The 14,773-nt window shown below is 38.6% G+C and overlaps 1 protein-coding gene across 1 annotated transcript in view; it reads right to left on the reverse strand.

Annotated features, from left to right (window-relative positions):
- Window positions 1-14,773, reverse strand: part of NEB (nebulin) — a 96,706-nt gene that overhangs the window by 36,576 nt on the left and 45,357 nt on the right. The window contains exons 74-103 of the mRNA XM_085067186.1: window positions 14,493-14,597; window positions 13,914-14,018; window positions 13,517-13,828; window positions 13,123-13,227; window positions 12,777-12,875; window positions 12,515-12,616; window positions 12,229-12,336; window positions 11,046-11,357; window positions 10,817-10,921; window positions 10,628-10,732; window positions 9,975-10,079; window positions 8,973-9,080; window positions 8,772-8,885; window positions 7,758-7,955; window positions 7,018-7,122; window positions 6,459-6,563; window positions 6,275-6,379; window positions 5,701-5,808; window positions 4,948-5,061; window positions 4,298-4,495; window positions 3,391-3,495; window positions 3,057-3,161; window positions 2,679-2,786; window positions 2,295-2,402; window positions 1,902-2,009; window positions 1,281-1,385; window positions 1,086-1,190; window positions 813-911; window positions 515-625; window positions 255-359 (exon numbers count right to left, since the gene is read on the reverse strand). Coding sequence (XP_084923312.1) covers window positions 255-359; window positions 515-625; window positions 813-911; window positions 1,086-1,190; window positions 1,281-1,385; window positions 1,902-2,009; window positions 2,295-2,402; window positions 2,679-2,786; window positions 3,057-3,161; window positions 3,391-3,495; window positions 4,298-4,495; window positions 4,948-5,061; window positions 5,701-5,808; window positions 6,275-6,379; window positions 6,459-6,563; window positions 7,018-7,122; window positions 7,758-7,955; window positions 8,772-8,885; window positions 8,973-9,080; window positions 9,975-10,079; window positions 10,628-10,732; window positions 10,817-10,921; window positions 11,046-11,357; window positions 12,229-12,336; window positions 12,515-12,616; window positions 12,777-12,875; window positions 13,123-13,227; window positions 13,517-13,828; window positions 13,914-14,018; window positions 14,493-14,597 — 3,777 coding nt within the window. The remainder of the gene's footprint in view (window positions 1-254; window positions 360-514; window positions 626-812; window positions 912-1,085; window positions 1,191-1,280; window positions 1,386-1,901; window positions 2,010-2,294; window positions 2,403-2,678; window positions 2,787-3,056; window positions 3,162-3,390; window positions 3,496-4,297; window positions 4,496-4,947; window positions 5,062-5,700; window positions 5,809-6,274; window positions 6,380-6,458; window positions 6,564-7,017; window positions 7,123-7,757; window positions 7,956-8,771; window positions 8,886-8,972; window positions 9,081-9,974; window positions 10,080-10,627; window positions 10,733-10,816; window positions 10,922-11,045; window positions 11,358-12,228; window positions 12,337-12,514; window positions 12,617-12,776; window positions 12,876-13,122; window positions 13,228-13,516; window positions 13,829-13,913; window positions 14,019-14,492; window positions 14,598-14,773) is intronic.

The raw sequence follows: 14,773 nt of genomic DNA on the forward strand, positions 1-14,773 counted from the left end.
TCTGACCATCAGCATGATGGTGAGGTCTCTCCTTTGTGGCAAGTTCCACGTACAAGTACTGCAGCAAGAAGAAAATAATCAAAACAATATACACTTCAACCAAACTTTTCTTTATGTCTCTGAAATACAGCTGAAAATTCACAATGTATAGACAAATTTCATTGCTTTGAAATGGCCTGGAAAGCTTTTACTGAACTTTAACAATATATTAAGGAGGATCTTGACTGAGTTTTATAACAGCACAAATTTTTCACCTGGCTCTGTATCTTTTGTCCTGTCTTGGCTCTTATCAAGTCAGGTGTATCAAGGATGGAAGTGTATTTTGTCTTCAGCTCGTTGCCTGCAGCTCTGTAAACCAGCTGGAAAGAGAAAGGTCCAGGAATTATTTCTCCTGCTGTTATTTAGAAGCTGCACAATCACAGCTTTGCACTTATAACATCCCATCTATTCCAGAAAAAAGCACAGGGAGAGGTTAATTCCAGCTACAAAATTGTGCAGAAATAACAGAATTTACCTCACTCAGATGGGTTTTTAGTTCCTGCACTGCTCTGTATCCAGGAGTATCCAACACCACACTGACTTTAGGCCACAGCTTCTTGGCAGTACTTGTGTAGATGTAATTAGACTGGAAAGGAAAAGCAGTATTAACAAAGGAAATTTTATACTGCAACCCAACCGTGCTTTGAAACAACTCATTGACTGCATGGCACAAAATTCTGCCATTCTTTGCTCATTTTCACGTGTTTCACTTCCTGCATGCACAGGAATGAATGAATTATTGTCATGCTTGGTTCCCAGAGGAAAAGTCTTACCCAGAGCTTGCGGAGATCCCGAGCACGAACCATGTCAGGAGTGTCATACAGGAAGCAGCCCAAGCCCTTCAGCCACCTCAGGTCCTCTTTGTATTTATTCTGTGACAGAAAATAAAATCAACAGTCAACCTTGGGGATCATTTCAATCATCAGTCCCTAAACACAGAGAGAAAGCATTTTTTTGTTACAGAATGAAATGGAAGTGAGAGAAACCCAGTCCCACTCCCAGGACAGAAGTTTTGGAGCTGTGGTGTTGTCACACCAGCTGCTTACATCACTGGTGATGTCCCCAACGTAGCGACAGTGCAGCACGTGAGGGGTGTAGGGCAGGGAGATCAGGTGTCCCTGCATCTTGAAGAAATCTGACTTGTAGATCAGCTGGAAAGAGAGAGAACAAAACGTCATTTCACATGCTTGGTCAGGGAATAATCTCAGTTTCTTGCCTTGCTGTGTTAGGAAGGTTCTTACATCGCTGACAGCCTCCTGGGTGGCTCTGACTTGGCGGATTTCGGGTGTGTCAGGGGTGGTGTGGATCTTGTCCTTGTTCTTGTGGTAGGTTGCCCGATACAGCCTCTGTCACAAGAGACAGCATTTTGCATTTTAACACAGCTTGAAACATTGTAAAACCTTGAAATGGCAGAGAAGTTCAGCACTGCTTACACAAATTACTATTTTCTACCCAGGTGAAGATTTTCAGTAATTGTTTCCAATAGAAGAACCTCAGAATCTAATCCTAAAACTATGTAAATACAAATGTCTTATTTTCATCCTACTGATGAAAGAAGTGAATAAATACATACAAAACCTAAAACTATTGTGATCCAATTTCAAACAGATACAATAATTTCTATTCAACTTCCATTGCAGCTAATAAAATTAGGCTGCAATTTTTTTATTACAGTAACAGAATAAAACAGATCTGGATCAATAATCCCTCACCATTCTTGATGGATACTTCTCTAAACAACATTTGGTTCTTAAAAGCCTCAAAGAAGAAGGATCCTACATCTTCCCAGTCAATGTAGTCTGATTATGCATATTTTGGGCACTGAAAATACAACTGAAAGCAAATATATTTATTTACTATACCTCATTAATGACTTGATTGACTTTCCTCACATTTTCAAAGCCAACATCTTTAGGTCCCAGAGTGTAGCCTTTGGCTTTCATGTGTTCATAGGCTTCTTTGTATTTCACCTATAAAAGCACAAAACCATACAGAAATTAAATTTGATTGCGATTCTACCTACACTGCATTTCTGACAGTAATTTATGCTGTATAAAAAGACAGATTTTTAGAGATAAATGAGATGTAGTATATCAGAGTTAAACACACTACACATCATAATTATTTCTACCTTTATCTGACAGCCCAACATTAATGATATATTCAATTTCTCTTGAATCTAATAAGGTATTTGCACATTCCTGAGAAAATCTATATCATTCCCAAGGTGTGGAAGGACTCAGTCCCTGACTTACATCACTGCCAATGTACTGGGCGTGTTTGGCATGCTGGAAGTTGGGAGTGTCCGTGGGAAGGCTGTATCCAGTGGGCAGAGCATTCACACCAGCCCAGCGATACAAATTCTGCAAGAGGAGACAGAAAGAGTTTGTACAACTTGTGTGAAGTATTGAGGGGAAAATCCCTTCATCTCAGGGATCTCTCAGTTGCAACTGGCAAGAAGATTTCCCCCATGTCTGCATTAAAATGCATCTTTGTGTCTTCAATGAGGGTATTTTCCCACTTTATTTTAAAGCAGTGACATGCAGCTTCACCTGAAAAGTTAAAACCAGGTATTGACATTAAAAGAATTTGTTTTTTCAGTATCACAAACGCTGTGAAGCCCAAAGTTTTGTACTCACTTCACTCTGTATTTTGTTTGCATTATATGCCCGCTCCAAATCCACTGTTTTATCAGTAGAGATCATCTTGCCTTTGACATTCTGCCTGTAATCACCACGATAGACAGCCTGGGAAAGAGAAAAACTCATCACTGTCATGTTCTCTCACAGTATGTTTTGTTTGCACACAATGGGAATTGTTCCTAAAGAAACTGGATGAAGGTTTTTTGGCTTCAGGCAATTAATGATTTTAGTGATTGTGTCTACAATGAGTTGTAGATAACCAGAAATGAATAAATGATTAAAATTCAATTATTTTTAAAATATTAAAAGTCACATTTCTAAAACTGGTGAGGTAACAACATATGGAATATTAGGTGGAAAGTGAGACAAACTTACTTCACTTAAATTCAAGGCACTGAGCACATTCTGGACATAGACAGGAGTGTCTGTGACCACAGTGAAGTCCTTCTTCATTTTTTCTGCCTTAGATTTGTACTTAATCTGCAGAGAGAAATAAAAGAATTCTATTCACTATTTATTCTATTACTATTTAATTATTCTATTAGCAAACCAGCACTGAAACAGAAAGTATATTGAAGCTATGGCTGGTTATTCAATGAATCCTTCAGTAAAGGATAAATAACATGTTCCAGACTACACCTGGAGCAGAATAAAGCTACACTGGAGTGAAAAAGAAGACTGAGAAGCAAACCCAGTGTTATCCACTCACATCACTGCGGAGGTCGTAGGCTTGCTTGGCATGGAGGATTTCAGGAGTGTCCCAGACAAAGCAGCCAATGCCTTTCAGCCAGTTCAGATCATCCTTGTAGATCACCTAAAGCAGCACAGCAGAGAAAGAATCTGTAAGAATTCTACCAGGATCTAATCCCTTTGTCCTAGAGCAGGCTGAAACACAACTGTCAGTGATGGCAGGGAGGGGTTCTACTATTTTGGCTTTTTTTGTTTGAGAAAATCAAAACTCCTTTCGGAGTTTAAGTAATTTTTGTTCAATTTGCTTCAATTAGACCAATAAATTAAAAATCCAATGATTTTTTTTTTAAAAAACTACCTTCACATCCTACTGGGCACTGATTTACTGCCAGATCCTACTCCTGGGCTGACCTACACAAGGCAAATGTGTAGAAATTTTGCAGAGCCAGGATTTTTCTCAAAGTTCCAATGTTTCCACACCTTATGCAACCAAATAAAGTAAAATTTACAGACAGGGATGGCTGAATGGGTAGAATTGAAATGTCAGGACCCAAATGCCTACTCTGATAACACTAAAATTATTGAAATTGTTGTACAGAGAGTTTGTGGCCTCCCCATCCCTAGAAGTGTCCAAGGCCAGGTTGGACAGGGCTTGGAGCAACGTGGGATAGGGGAAGGTGTCCCTGACAAAGGCAGGGGGTGGATTTGAACAGCTTTAAGGTCCTTCCAACCCAAACCATTCTGGGACTCTCTTCAACTAATCCCCATCTGAACTACACATTTATTGCCAAGTGTCACAAAACCACAACACAATAGAGTCAAGTAGAAGTTTCAGCGAAATTTTTGCTAAATCATTTCCTCTAAGAGAGCATAAATGCAGGAATGTTTCCAAAAGTGAGCCAGGCAGAGGTGTTTTGGGGACTTACATCACTGACTTGGTCGGTGACTCTCCTGACGTGGGCGTTGACCTGCAGGTCTGGCAGACAGAGCCAGTCGTGGAGCCGCGTGCGATAATCGACCTCGCTGATCTTCTTCTGGGCATCCTTGGCTGAAATGATGTCCACCATGTCTGGGACAATGTGCACCTTGGCTTTGGTCTTCTCGTAGGCTTCTTTGTACAGACGCTGTGGATTGAAGCAGAAATTGTTGATAAATCTGGAGGAAATCATTGCTATTTTGATGGGATGTCAGTGGGAGAGCGATAGCTTCAGCCATGACCAAGATTTACATTTGGCCTGCTCTAAAAATAATTTTCAGAGTCTCAACAAGGGAGGTAAAATATGATTTGTTCAATTTTCACGGTGCTGATGGGTTAAATGAAGGCTGATTATGCATTTTATCCATTTTACACTGAAGATTTGGCCATGCAGGTAATGCAGAAATTGAATTAAAAGCTTACATTTATGGGTGCATTCTAGAATTTAGCCAATACTGCACACTGCCAAAGGCACAGGGGAATGGGATGTCTGGATCAAAGCATTTGGGTTCTTTGGGTAGAATTTGGGTAGAACTTGGGTATTCTTCTGAGATAAGAATGGTTTTATCAGGAAAACTCATCTCCAGAGCCAACACTCACATCAATGTTGAGCTTCCCAACTCTGAGGCACCTTTCCGTGTTGGGATCATCCTCAACACCTCTGGGGAGAGTGTAAAGGGCTTTGAACTTGTCATACTCCTCACGGTATTTGACCTGAGCAGAGGCAAAGAAATGCAATAATTAACTGTCTCCAGCAAGTCATCCATTTTTGGAACAAAATTCATCACTAAGCAAGAAGGTGAGACCAACAAGTAGGGAAAGGCTTTAAAGCAGGATTTTGGTTTTCTGGTTTCATAACAATCATAACAATGGGTAAAAATAACAGCTGACTAGAGGATTTTAAAAATAAATAGATGTAGAATGAGGTACTTGTTGATTGTTCCAGCTCTTTCATTTGAAGAGATCTGGGGGGTGATCTCTCATAATTGTCAGTTCAGTGAAGCTGATGTTCTTCTATATTTACTAAACTATTATTTAAAGATTTTTGGTGTTTTTCTGACCTGGATGCTCATGGAATTTAGACTAGAAAAACCCTAACCAGTCATTTTCAAGAGGCAGTTTGGATTGGTATAAAATGTGACGTTTTTATTTCCATGACAGGAAACCACAAAGGACTGTTATGATTTTCACAGAAAACTGATTATCTACAGATAAACATCGTATCTCAATTAAAAAGGGAAGATAAATTAAAGTTTAAAAAATATTTACATCTACAGTATATGCAAGGTGTGAACAATTTCATTGCTAGAATTGATGATCTGATTTAAAAAAAAAATAATTGAATTCACTTACAATGCTTGCGTTGTGCTTCAGTTCTTTGGCACGAGCAAGAGCAACAGAATCTGAGGGCAAGGCATAGCTAGTGGCCTTCACTTTGTCCCAGGCTTTCTTGTAGAGATTCTGTGGGGAAATAGAAAGTTTGTGTGAGTGGAAAAAATAATTCTCCTAAATAATAATCATCAAGCAATAGAAATCAAAAGCCATTTTGCTTTTATTTAGACATCCCATAGTAACATATTGTAAACAAATATTGTAAACAAGTGCATGTACAGGGTGATAAAAATGCTCTCTAACGATTCATGTCTGTTCTCATATGAGGATTAAATTTTGTCCAGGTGCAATTTTATTCAGGGAATCCATTTATTAATCCATGTGTTTTGCCAAGAGTGGTGTTACAGTTGGCAAATACAACCCTTGCCTGAAATACATCATCTCCCCCAAGCTCAAGTAGTGCAGAGGGCCAACACTGCCTTTGATAAGCTCCTTGTTTGGATGTTTCTGCTCAAACAGAGTGAACAAACAAAATTAAATAAAAATCCCACATTAAAGGTTCTTAAGGAAAAAAAAATTGTGTGTAAACACTTACATCACTGTAGAGATGTTTCAAATTGTTAACTCTTTCTGAATCCACTGTTTCAGTCACAGTTGTGTACTTGTCCTTAGTTTTATGGAATTCCTCCTTGTATTTCACCTGGAAGATGCAAGCTGGGTTTAGTGAATGGTTTCAATGCTCAGAAGGACAATCCTGAGCAGAAAAGATGGGGATTCACCTCGCTGGCATTGGCAGCACTTTGCAGTGCAGTCACATAGACTGGGGTGTCTGTAACCACACTGAAGTTCTGGAAGTTCTCCTTCCCTGCAGAGGTGTATTTTATCTAAGGAAACAAAACAAAAAAACCACCTGATTAATACTGATAATTAGCTGGAAATCGCTTGCCAGCTTCCTTTAAAATCACATCTGGGCAACTGAAGTCAAAGATTACAGTTAAGACCAATTCTAACAGTGACAGGTCATAAAATAGAAATACTTAATATATAGCCAGGATGAACCAAGGAATAATGAAATTAAAAAGCACAGGTGTCTTTCATTCTCCTAAGTTTTCCTTCAATATCACAAGTGATGTCTCTACAGAAGCAACTCAAAGACTGTACTATCAGAGTTTGAACAAAATATTTCTTTTAAGATTGCTATCTCAGTTTGAACAAAATATTTCTGATGTAACAATAATTACTTCATTCTGCTCTGGACTAGGACATGTCAACCCCAGTGAACCACAAACATAAGGAAAACAAGTCTTATAAATATTTATTTATTTAGGGAATACTTACTTGGCTCTGGAGGTCATAGGATTTCTTAGCCTGCAGGATTTGTGGAGTATCCCAGACGTAACATCCAAGTCCCTTCAGCCAATTTAAGTCATCTTTATACACATTCTGCATGGAAGTGAACAGAACAATATATTAGGAAGAAATTTGCCTTCTCCCAATTAAACCAAAGAATTCTGCATACTAATAAGGCAGGCATGTAACAAACCATCAGATTTTACTGGGAGGATTGGTTGGTCCAAGCTGAGACACCTTTGACTACAGAATATGAGCATCATTCTCTCAGCTGTGGGCTAATACAACCCAAGAAACAAGGAGAATTCTTTTCCAGACCCACTGAATCCAGAAGGATTCTGGATGCTTCCCTGGCTGCTGTTTAGCTAATTTAGTGCTAATTCCAGCATTCCCAGTTACAGCAGATAAGGATCACTGCAGTGAACAGCATTATGCTACTAAGGATCTAAAGCCATGGTTATCAATTTCATATTTAAATACTGTGGAAGACATTTGAAAGTATTTTATATTTAAATAACTTGGAGAAAATGATGGGAAAGGCTGCTATAAAGTCCAATAAATGAGTTCAGTAAATTCACATAAGTTCTAGATGGGTTTGGACAACACCCTCAGGCTCCTGGTGGGACTTTTGGGGTGTCCTGTGCAGAGCCAGGAGTTGGACTGGATGACCCTAATGGGTTCCTTCCAACTCAGGATATTCTGTGATTCCAAATAAATGATAAACATACATCACTCAGAATTTCCTGGGCTCTTCTGGCATGGAGAACATCATTTTCTTCAGGTGAACAACTCCACTGATGGAAGTAATGCCTGTATTCCAGATCACTGAGGATGTACTGGCACTTCTTGGCCAGGACATGATTCATCATGTCAGTCGGGATATGGACATTTTTCTTGGTGTCTTCATAATTCTTTCTGTAGGCCAGCTGGACAGCAAAGATTGGGGGAAAGGGTGAGAGGAAATAATAGTGATTTTCTGCATAACTTTGACTGATAGGCTACAGCATAATCTGAGATACGTTTTCTGGATTTAGTGGCTAAACTCCCATGGGATTCAACAGGATGAAATCTTAACTTTGATGTTAATCACTGTTTATTCTGATGTGGTTCAAGAAGGACAAGAATAACATTCACTTGCAGATTTAGCAGCTGGTGAGAAAACTAAGAAGGCTTCAAGATGAAAAAAGTCATTTGCTACAAATATGGGTTTCATCTAAGTAAAGGCAATATTTGGGATTACACTAATTTTATGCCCTGCATGACATGCTGTATGTGCAATGCAACACACCAAATGTGCATTTATTTTCCCAGTTCTTAAATTCCTATTTCAACTCAAAATCTACACTTCTATTTGTAAAGAAAAATAGTCCCAAGTGGTATTTTTTACTGCTCAGATCCTTACACTGAAATAGAAAAAGGGGTTTTTTTTCTTACTCCAATATTTCTAATACCTAAACAGAACTCTTCCTAATTTCCTAAATAATTTTAAGTTCAGTTTTTCAACCCACATATAAAATAAGCATTCAGAAAGCATAAGCAGGTTGAAATCACTTTTACTGACATTACTTTGGATTGATGTTAAGGTTGGACAGATCTTGGAAGTCTTTTCCAACCTGAATGATCCTGTGATTCTATAATTCTATTAAGCACTGCATTATTTATGTTTAAGCAATGAAATAGTGAATTTTATCAGTGAAATAAAGCAAATGAAACTATTCCAGGAAGACTCATTCCCTCCTTACCGCGCTCCTCATTTTCTGGAATTCCAGGGAGTGAATGACACTGGGGAAATCACTAATATCCTTCCCAGCCAGGTAATGGCCCTTCAGCTTCTCATATATTTCCTTATATTTACGCTGAAAAATGATGACATGGAAATTTTAACATTCATTCTAACAATATACTGAGGGAGAAAAGGGAAAGAATGGGAAATCCCTGCTGACCTCACTGTTGATGTGGTTTGCATGTTTGGCTCCCACGAGTGGAACATATTTCTCATCCAAAGTGTATCCAATGGGTTTGCTCAATTCCCAAGCCTTCTTGTAATGTTTCTGGACAAACAAAGCACAGAAAGGTTTTGATGAAAAAATCAATTATATTTCCCAAGAAACCTGACTCTGCCATTTATACAGACATGGAATGTGACTGCTTTTACAGAGTGGTTCCCAATAAATTAAACTGGGAATGTTAATTTGGATCAGTCATCCAGTGTGAGGCAAACAGAACAAGTGTTCACTTCAGGAAAGTATCAGAGCACAAATTTGAGGTGATTTCTGCTTTCTTTGCCACATTAATATCCAGAAAAGTAATAAAAATACCCAAAATGGAGATGTGAACTAGTTTAGAAGTGCAGTATAGAATTGAGATTGATAATTTTATAGACAATCAAAATTGTGAAAAGTCCTCAAGTAACATTGTGTTTATTAAATAAAAATTAGCCCCAGTGGCACTTTCCTAATACTTATTTTGTTAAGTATTTAATATATTCACCTTCAGACTAAAGTGCCTACTCATACAAACAAGTAATCACCAATATTTTCAAAAAAATAGAGGTTTCTCATTAAAATCAGTGACACTACTCAAAAATAACTGCTTAATATAATGAATATAATGTAAATCATTTACAGTTTTCCTTTCTTATAAAAAAAGTAAATGTAAAATTTATCACTAGTCTCAGAAGATATTATTGGATGGAATTACATTTGGTTTTGTCAGACTATTATAACTTCCAAGCATCACACAGCTGTGCCTTAAGCTCAGTTCAATAAGGAAAGAAATTATCTTGCTTCTAATTATCCAAAATGGGAAACACTGAAGAACAAAGGGATTAAATAACTTTCCCAGTGCCACTACTGGGAGTAGAACAATTCCTCAAGTCCACCCCACATTCTGGTGCTTTCAAAGCATGGAAATCAGGGCTCAGGTTGATATTTATGGGATCTCACCTCACTGTGGAGTAAAGCCATGTCTTTGGCGTGGTGCAGAGCAGGTGTATCATCAGACCCAATGTACTGTCCTTTCTCCTGGTTAAATGTTTCTTTGTATTTTAGCTAAAAAAGAAAACAAACACAGTGTTAATTCCACAGGAGAAATACATTATTCCCATTAGTCCATCTATTAGTAATAGACATTAATTTTATCCTGTGCTATGATGTAATAATATTGTGCAGGACATTCCAGCCACTGTAGTACACAGGCAAATGTCACTGTGTCACCTCAAAATCCTCATGGCATTCTTGTAAAATTAAACATACTGCTCAGCAAATAGAGTTTAGCAACACCAGGAACTCCATTAACTGCTGTTCACCAAGAACAGGAGTCAATTTTCAACAACTATAAGAAAAACCTATGCAAACTCTACATCAGGGACATGCCATATTCTTCTATAGAAAAGTGTTTAATTATTTGGATAGCAATATTGTGTTGTCCATTCATATCACTTCTTACTAAACTTATTTAACCCAGGAAGCCCTGTTATTAATGAGGCGTACACACACAGACATATAAGGCTAAAACTAGTATAGTTTAGCAAAAGCAATTAAATAATCTGCTAACTCTTATAGAAAAGTTTCAATTTAAAAAAAAAATATATACATACATCACTCTGATTGACAGAGTTCATCTTTGCCAAAACAATGTCAGGAGTGTCAACCACATTGGTGTATTTGGAGAAGTTCTCAAGTGCTTCTTTTGTGTATGCTCTCTGCAAAAAAGTGAAATAATAGCTTAAACACTGTGTAAGAGAAAGAAGTGCTAATTGTGGAACCACTGAAATATTTTCTCTTACCTTGTTTATCAGTTCTTGGGCATTCTTCACCTTCTTATGTTCCACTGAATCGAGAGGGATCCAACCAATGCCACGAAGCCACTCCAAATCAGCTTTGTAAACGTTCTAAATCAGAAAGATAATGCAAAATGACAGAAATTATTGAACTCAGGATGGATTGTGCACTGTGGGCAATACCCTTAGGCCAAACCATGTGGAAATGACCTTGTAGAGCTGTCCCATCACTCACATCACTTTGCAGGTCGTAGGCCTGCCGTGCATGGATCACATCGTTCTGGTCAGGCAGGCAAGTCCACTGGTGCAGGTGTTGCCTGTAATCAACATCACTGACCAGGTTCTGGCACTCCTTGGCTGCCACAACTGCCATGGCATCCGAAGGCATGTGGATTTTGGATTTGGTTTTGTTGTAGTCGGCTTTGTAGAGCCTGTCGTTCTGGATTTCACCCGCGTGTTCGTACCACACCAGCTTGGGGTCATCCCTCATCTTGGGAACTCCCACGTAGTGACCTCTCTGCTTGACATACTCAGCTTTGTATTTCAGCTGATGGGAAAGGGGAGAAATGGAGAAAATCAGCACTGGCTGTATCCACTCTGGTTTTAACTTGGGAGTTAAAGCTTCACGTTTGTCAGCACAAAGAGCAGGTGAGACAGGGAGTTGTCAAACACAGTTTTAGGTTTTCAGTACATGACCAGATAAAAAAAAATTACACAGACAGTAATGTCACTTTGTATAGGCCTTCCAGTTCAAAATACAGCACTTTCCAATCTAATATAGTCACAATTTTTAGTAAATAGTATTGTCAACACAAGACGAATAATTTGTTAGAAAATGTTTTCAAGTAATTTTGTTTAGTCTCATTTTGGCAACAAATTATTTCAACTAAATTTGAATTTGAACTGTTTGAAGACTAGATGATTATCTAAGGTATTTACATCACACTGTTTTGACAAAATGTTTAATCCAAATAAGAATAATGTAATAATATCAATATCCGTTATGCAAAACTTTAAAATGTAAAATGTGTACTGGTTTGCAGGTTTTCAAGGAGGAAGCCTCTGTGATAAGCCAAAAAGTGAAATCAGAGTCATGTATGTTATAATCATAGTATCACTTCAATTATTTAACACTTATAAAATATGGAAGTCCAGGTCAGTTGATTTTGAAAGGACTTTTTCTGGAGAGTGTGAATATGGAAGGGTCAAGCTGACCTTCAGCACTGATTTCTCCAAAACCCATAATCACAATGATGGCTGAATTGGTTTGGAGGAGAATGGAATTCATGGGCTATGGAAAGTCTGGATGTTACCCCAAATGGAAAGCTTTTTAAGTTTTTAAGCTGTTTGGGAATTTTCAAGGCCTTTAACATTTCAGGCTTCCAAGCAGTCATCTTCCTAATGAGAAAAATCATTACCTCACTTTGGACATCACTCGAGTGCTTGGCATGAGAGATCTGCACCGTGTCAGGAGGCAGGAGGTAACCAGTGGCTTTTTCTTTCTCCCAGCTTTCCTTGTATAAATTCTGTGGGAAATAAAAGTGATGAGGGATTCAACAGTACTACAATGATAACTGTTACAGGAACTTGTAGAAAAGTATAAGGATAACAAATCCTCCCTGAAGGGAAAGTTGTTATCAATACGGCAGGTTTTCTGAATAGTTAAAAAATGTGAGTAGAAGCTTTCAAAGAGAGACCACGTACCTGATTTAGAATTCTGGCTGCCTCTCGGGCCATGTCCAGCTGTGGTGTGTCTGTCAGAGTATAGTTTGACTTGGCCTCATTCCATGCCTTGTGGTATTTAATCTAGGGCACAGAAAGAAATGACTGCCTTGTAGCACCACCACAGAATTGGGAAAACATCATCATTTACACGTGAAATAACGAACCAACCCCATTAGACAAAGCACATTAAATACAGAATCACAGAAGTCAAATGTAGCTCAACAGCTGTGAGCAAACTTACATCACTGAGAATTTCAGTGCTATTTTTTGCTGTGACATAATCAACTCTGTCTGCCACGGGAGTGAAAGGAAGAGTTTCGGCTTTTGTGCGATACTTTCTCTGTACAAGAGAAAAGAACAGTCAGATTACCCTGAAGTATTTGGTGCCTAATACAGCAACTCTGAATACATACACAAAACAAGGAAATTTACATGGAGAAAAAGCTCTCCATACACTATGAAGGCTGTGAAAATACTACAGCTGAATTTTTCATTTGGAAAAAACCTGAAAGTGTTTAAGCACTTAAAATACTTTGCATGACAAATACCCCTGAAGAAAATTCTACCATTGAAAAACATTGGCTTACGTCACTCAGGAGATCTCCAGCATATTTGACATGCTTGACTCCAAGGGAATCATTTGGCAACCATCCAATTCCCCTCAGCCATTCCAAATCAGCTTTGTAAACAGCCTGGGAAAACAAAACAGGGTCCATGCTGTTAGCTACAGTTCCCAGTAAGATTCATAAATAACAGTGGTTAAAAGGGGAGCAGTAATTCCAACACGAGCACTATATCTGAATTTATCACCCTTCAAACACGGGAATTTATAAGTGGCCTACACTTTGAAACTCTAACCAAGAGCAAAGCCAATTCCCTAAATCCAGGAAAAGAGCAGTATCCTGCTACTCCTCAGAGCTGAAGCAGAATAAGAAGAGGCAATACAGGGCTAAGTTAAGGAGTGCTTTCATGTGAACTTACATCACTCTGGAGGTCGTAGGCCTGCCTGGCATGGATCACATCATTCTGGTCAGGGAGGCAGATCCACTGGTGCAGGTAGTGCCTGTAGTCAACATCGCTCACCAGGGTCTGCCCGTGCTTGGCTGACACGATGGACATCATGTCAACGGGCAGGTGGCACTGGGTCTTCAGCTTGGCAAAGTACTTCTTGTATTCCCGTTCACTCTGAACTTTGGCTACATCCAGGGCAAACTGGATTTTGGAATCTCCCTGTGCGTTCGGAACTCCCACATAGTGTCCTTTCTGCTTCTCATGCTCCAGCTTGTATTTGTACTGGGGGAAGAGCAGAGGTCATCATCAGTAACAGTGAGCAGGAAAGAGCTCTTGGAGCATGGGAGATGCCTCTTTTGGCACTTACATCACTGGCAATCTCTCTAGAAGCCTTGGCAGTCTTGATTGGAATTGCATCTGCTCTTAAATCGTAGCTCATCTTCAACTCATCCCAAGCTCCTTTATATTGTTTCTGAAAAGACAGAGGAAAACAACACACATATTCTGAATACTCTGACATTTGCCATTATGGAAACAAAGCCATTTATTTGCTGAAATACCATGGAACTTTTTTCCATGCATTACTCCTGCTCCTAACCCTAAACACAGCTCCAGTCTTTCTGCCTCTGAAATATACACCACCAGTTGTACAACCTATGAAGCACAGAAAGGTGTTTGTAAAAGTTTAGAAAGTATTTATATGCCTTGGATTCTCATCCATTTCAATAAAATATTCTCTCAGTGGTGAATGATATTAATAATTTTTTAACAGATGTATGCAAGCATTTATTTTAAAGTGGCTAAATACTTAAAGGATATTTAGTAGAGGGAAGGGAGATGTTGCAAGCCCTGTATGAGGACAGACTTCAATGAGATTCAGAGATGCAACACCTTAGAATGATATAATTCACATACAATTTTAGAGCAAACAGAATGATAAACATACCTGGCTGTAATTAACAGCATTAGCCTTGGCTAGCTGGATTTCAGGTGTGTCTGGCATAATATGGATCATAGTCTTGTCCTTCTCCCAGGCTTCTTTGTACTTGGGCTGTTAAGACAGTTCATTTAATAATATCAGAATTACAGAATTTCACTTATCAACAACATAAAATCCCATAAATCTCTCCTGAATTATCATCTCTAAAGAATAAAATGTTCAGAGAAGCATTAAACTTAAAATACCACTGATCAGTTTTACATTTTAGCAGTGAGATCTCTCTTTAG

This window comes from Lichenostomus cassidix, chromosome 7, assembly GCF_008360975.1.
Source record: "Lichenostomus cassidix isolate B80296 chromosome 7, HeHo_3.0, whole genome shotgun sequence".
In the NCBI taxonomy this organism is placed as follows: Eukaryota; Metazoa; Chordata; class Aves; order Passeriformes; family Meliphagidae; genus Lichenostomus; species Lichenostomus cassidix.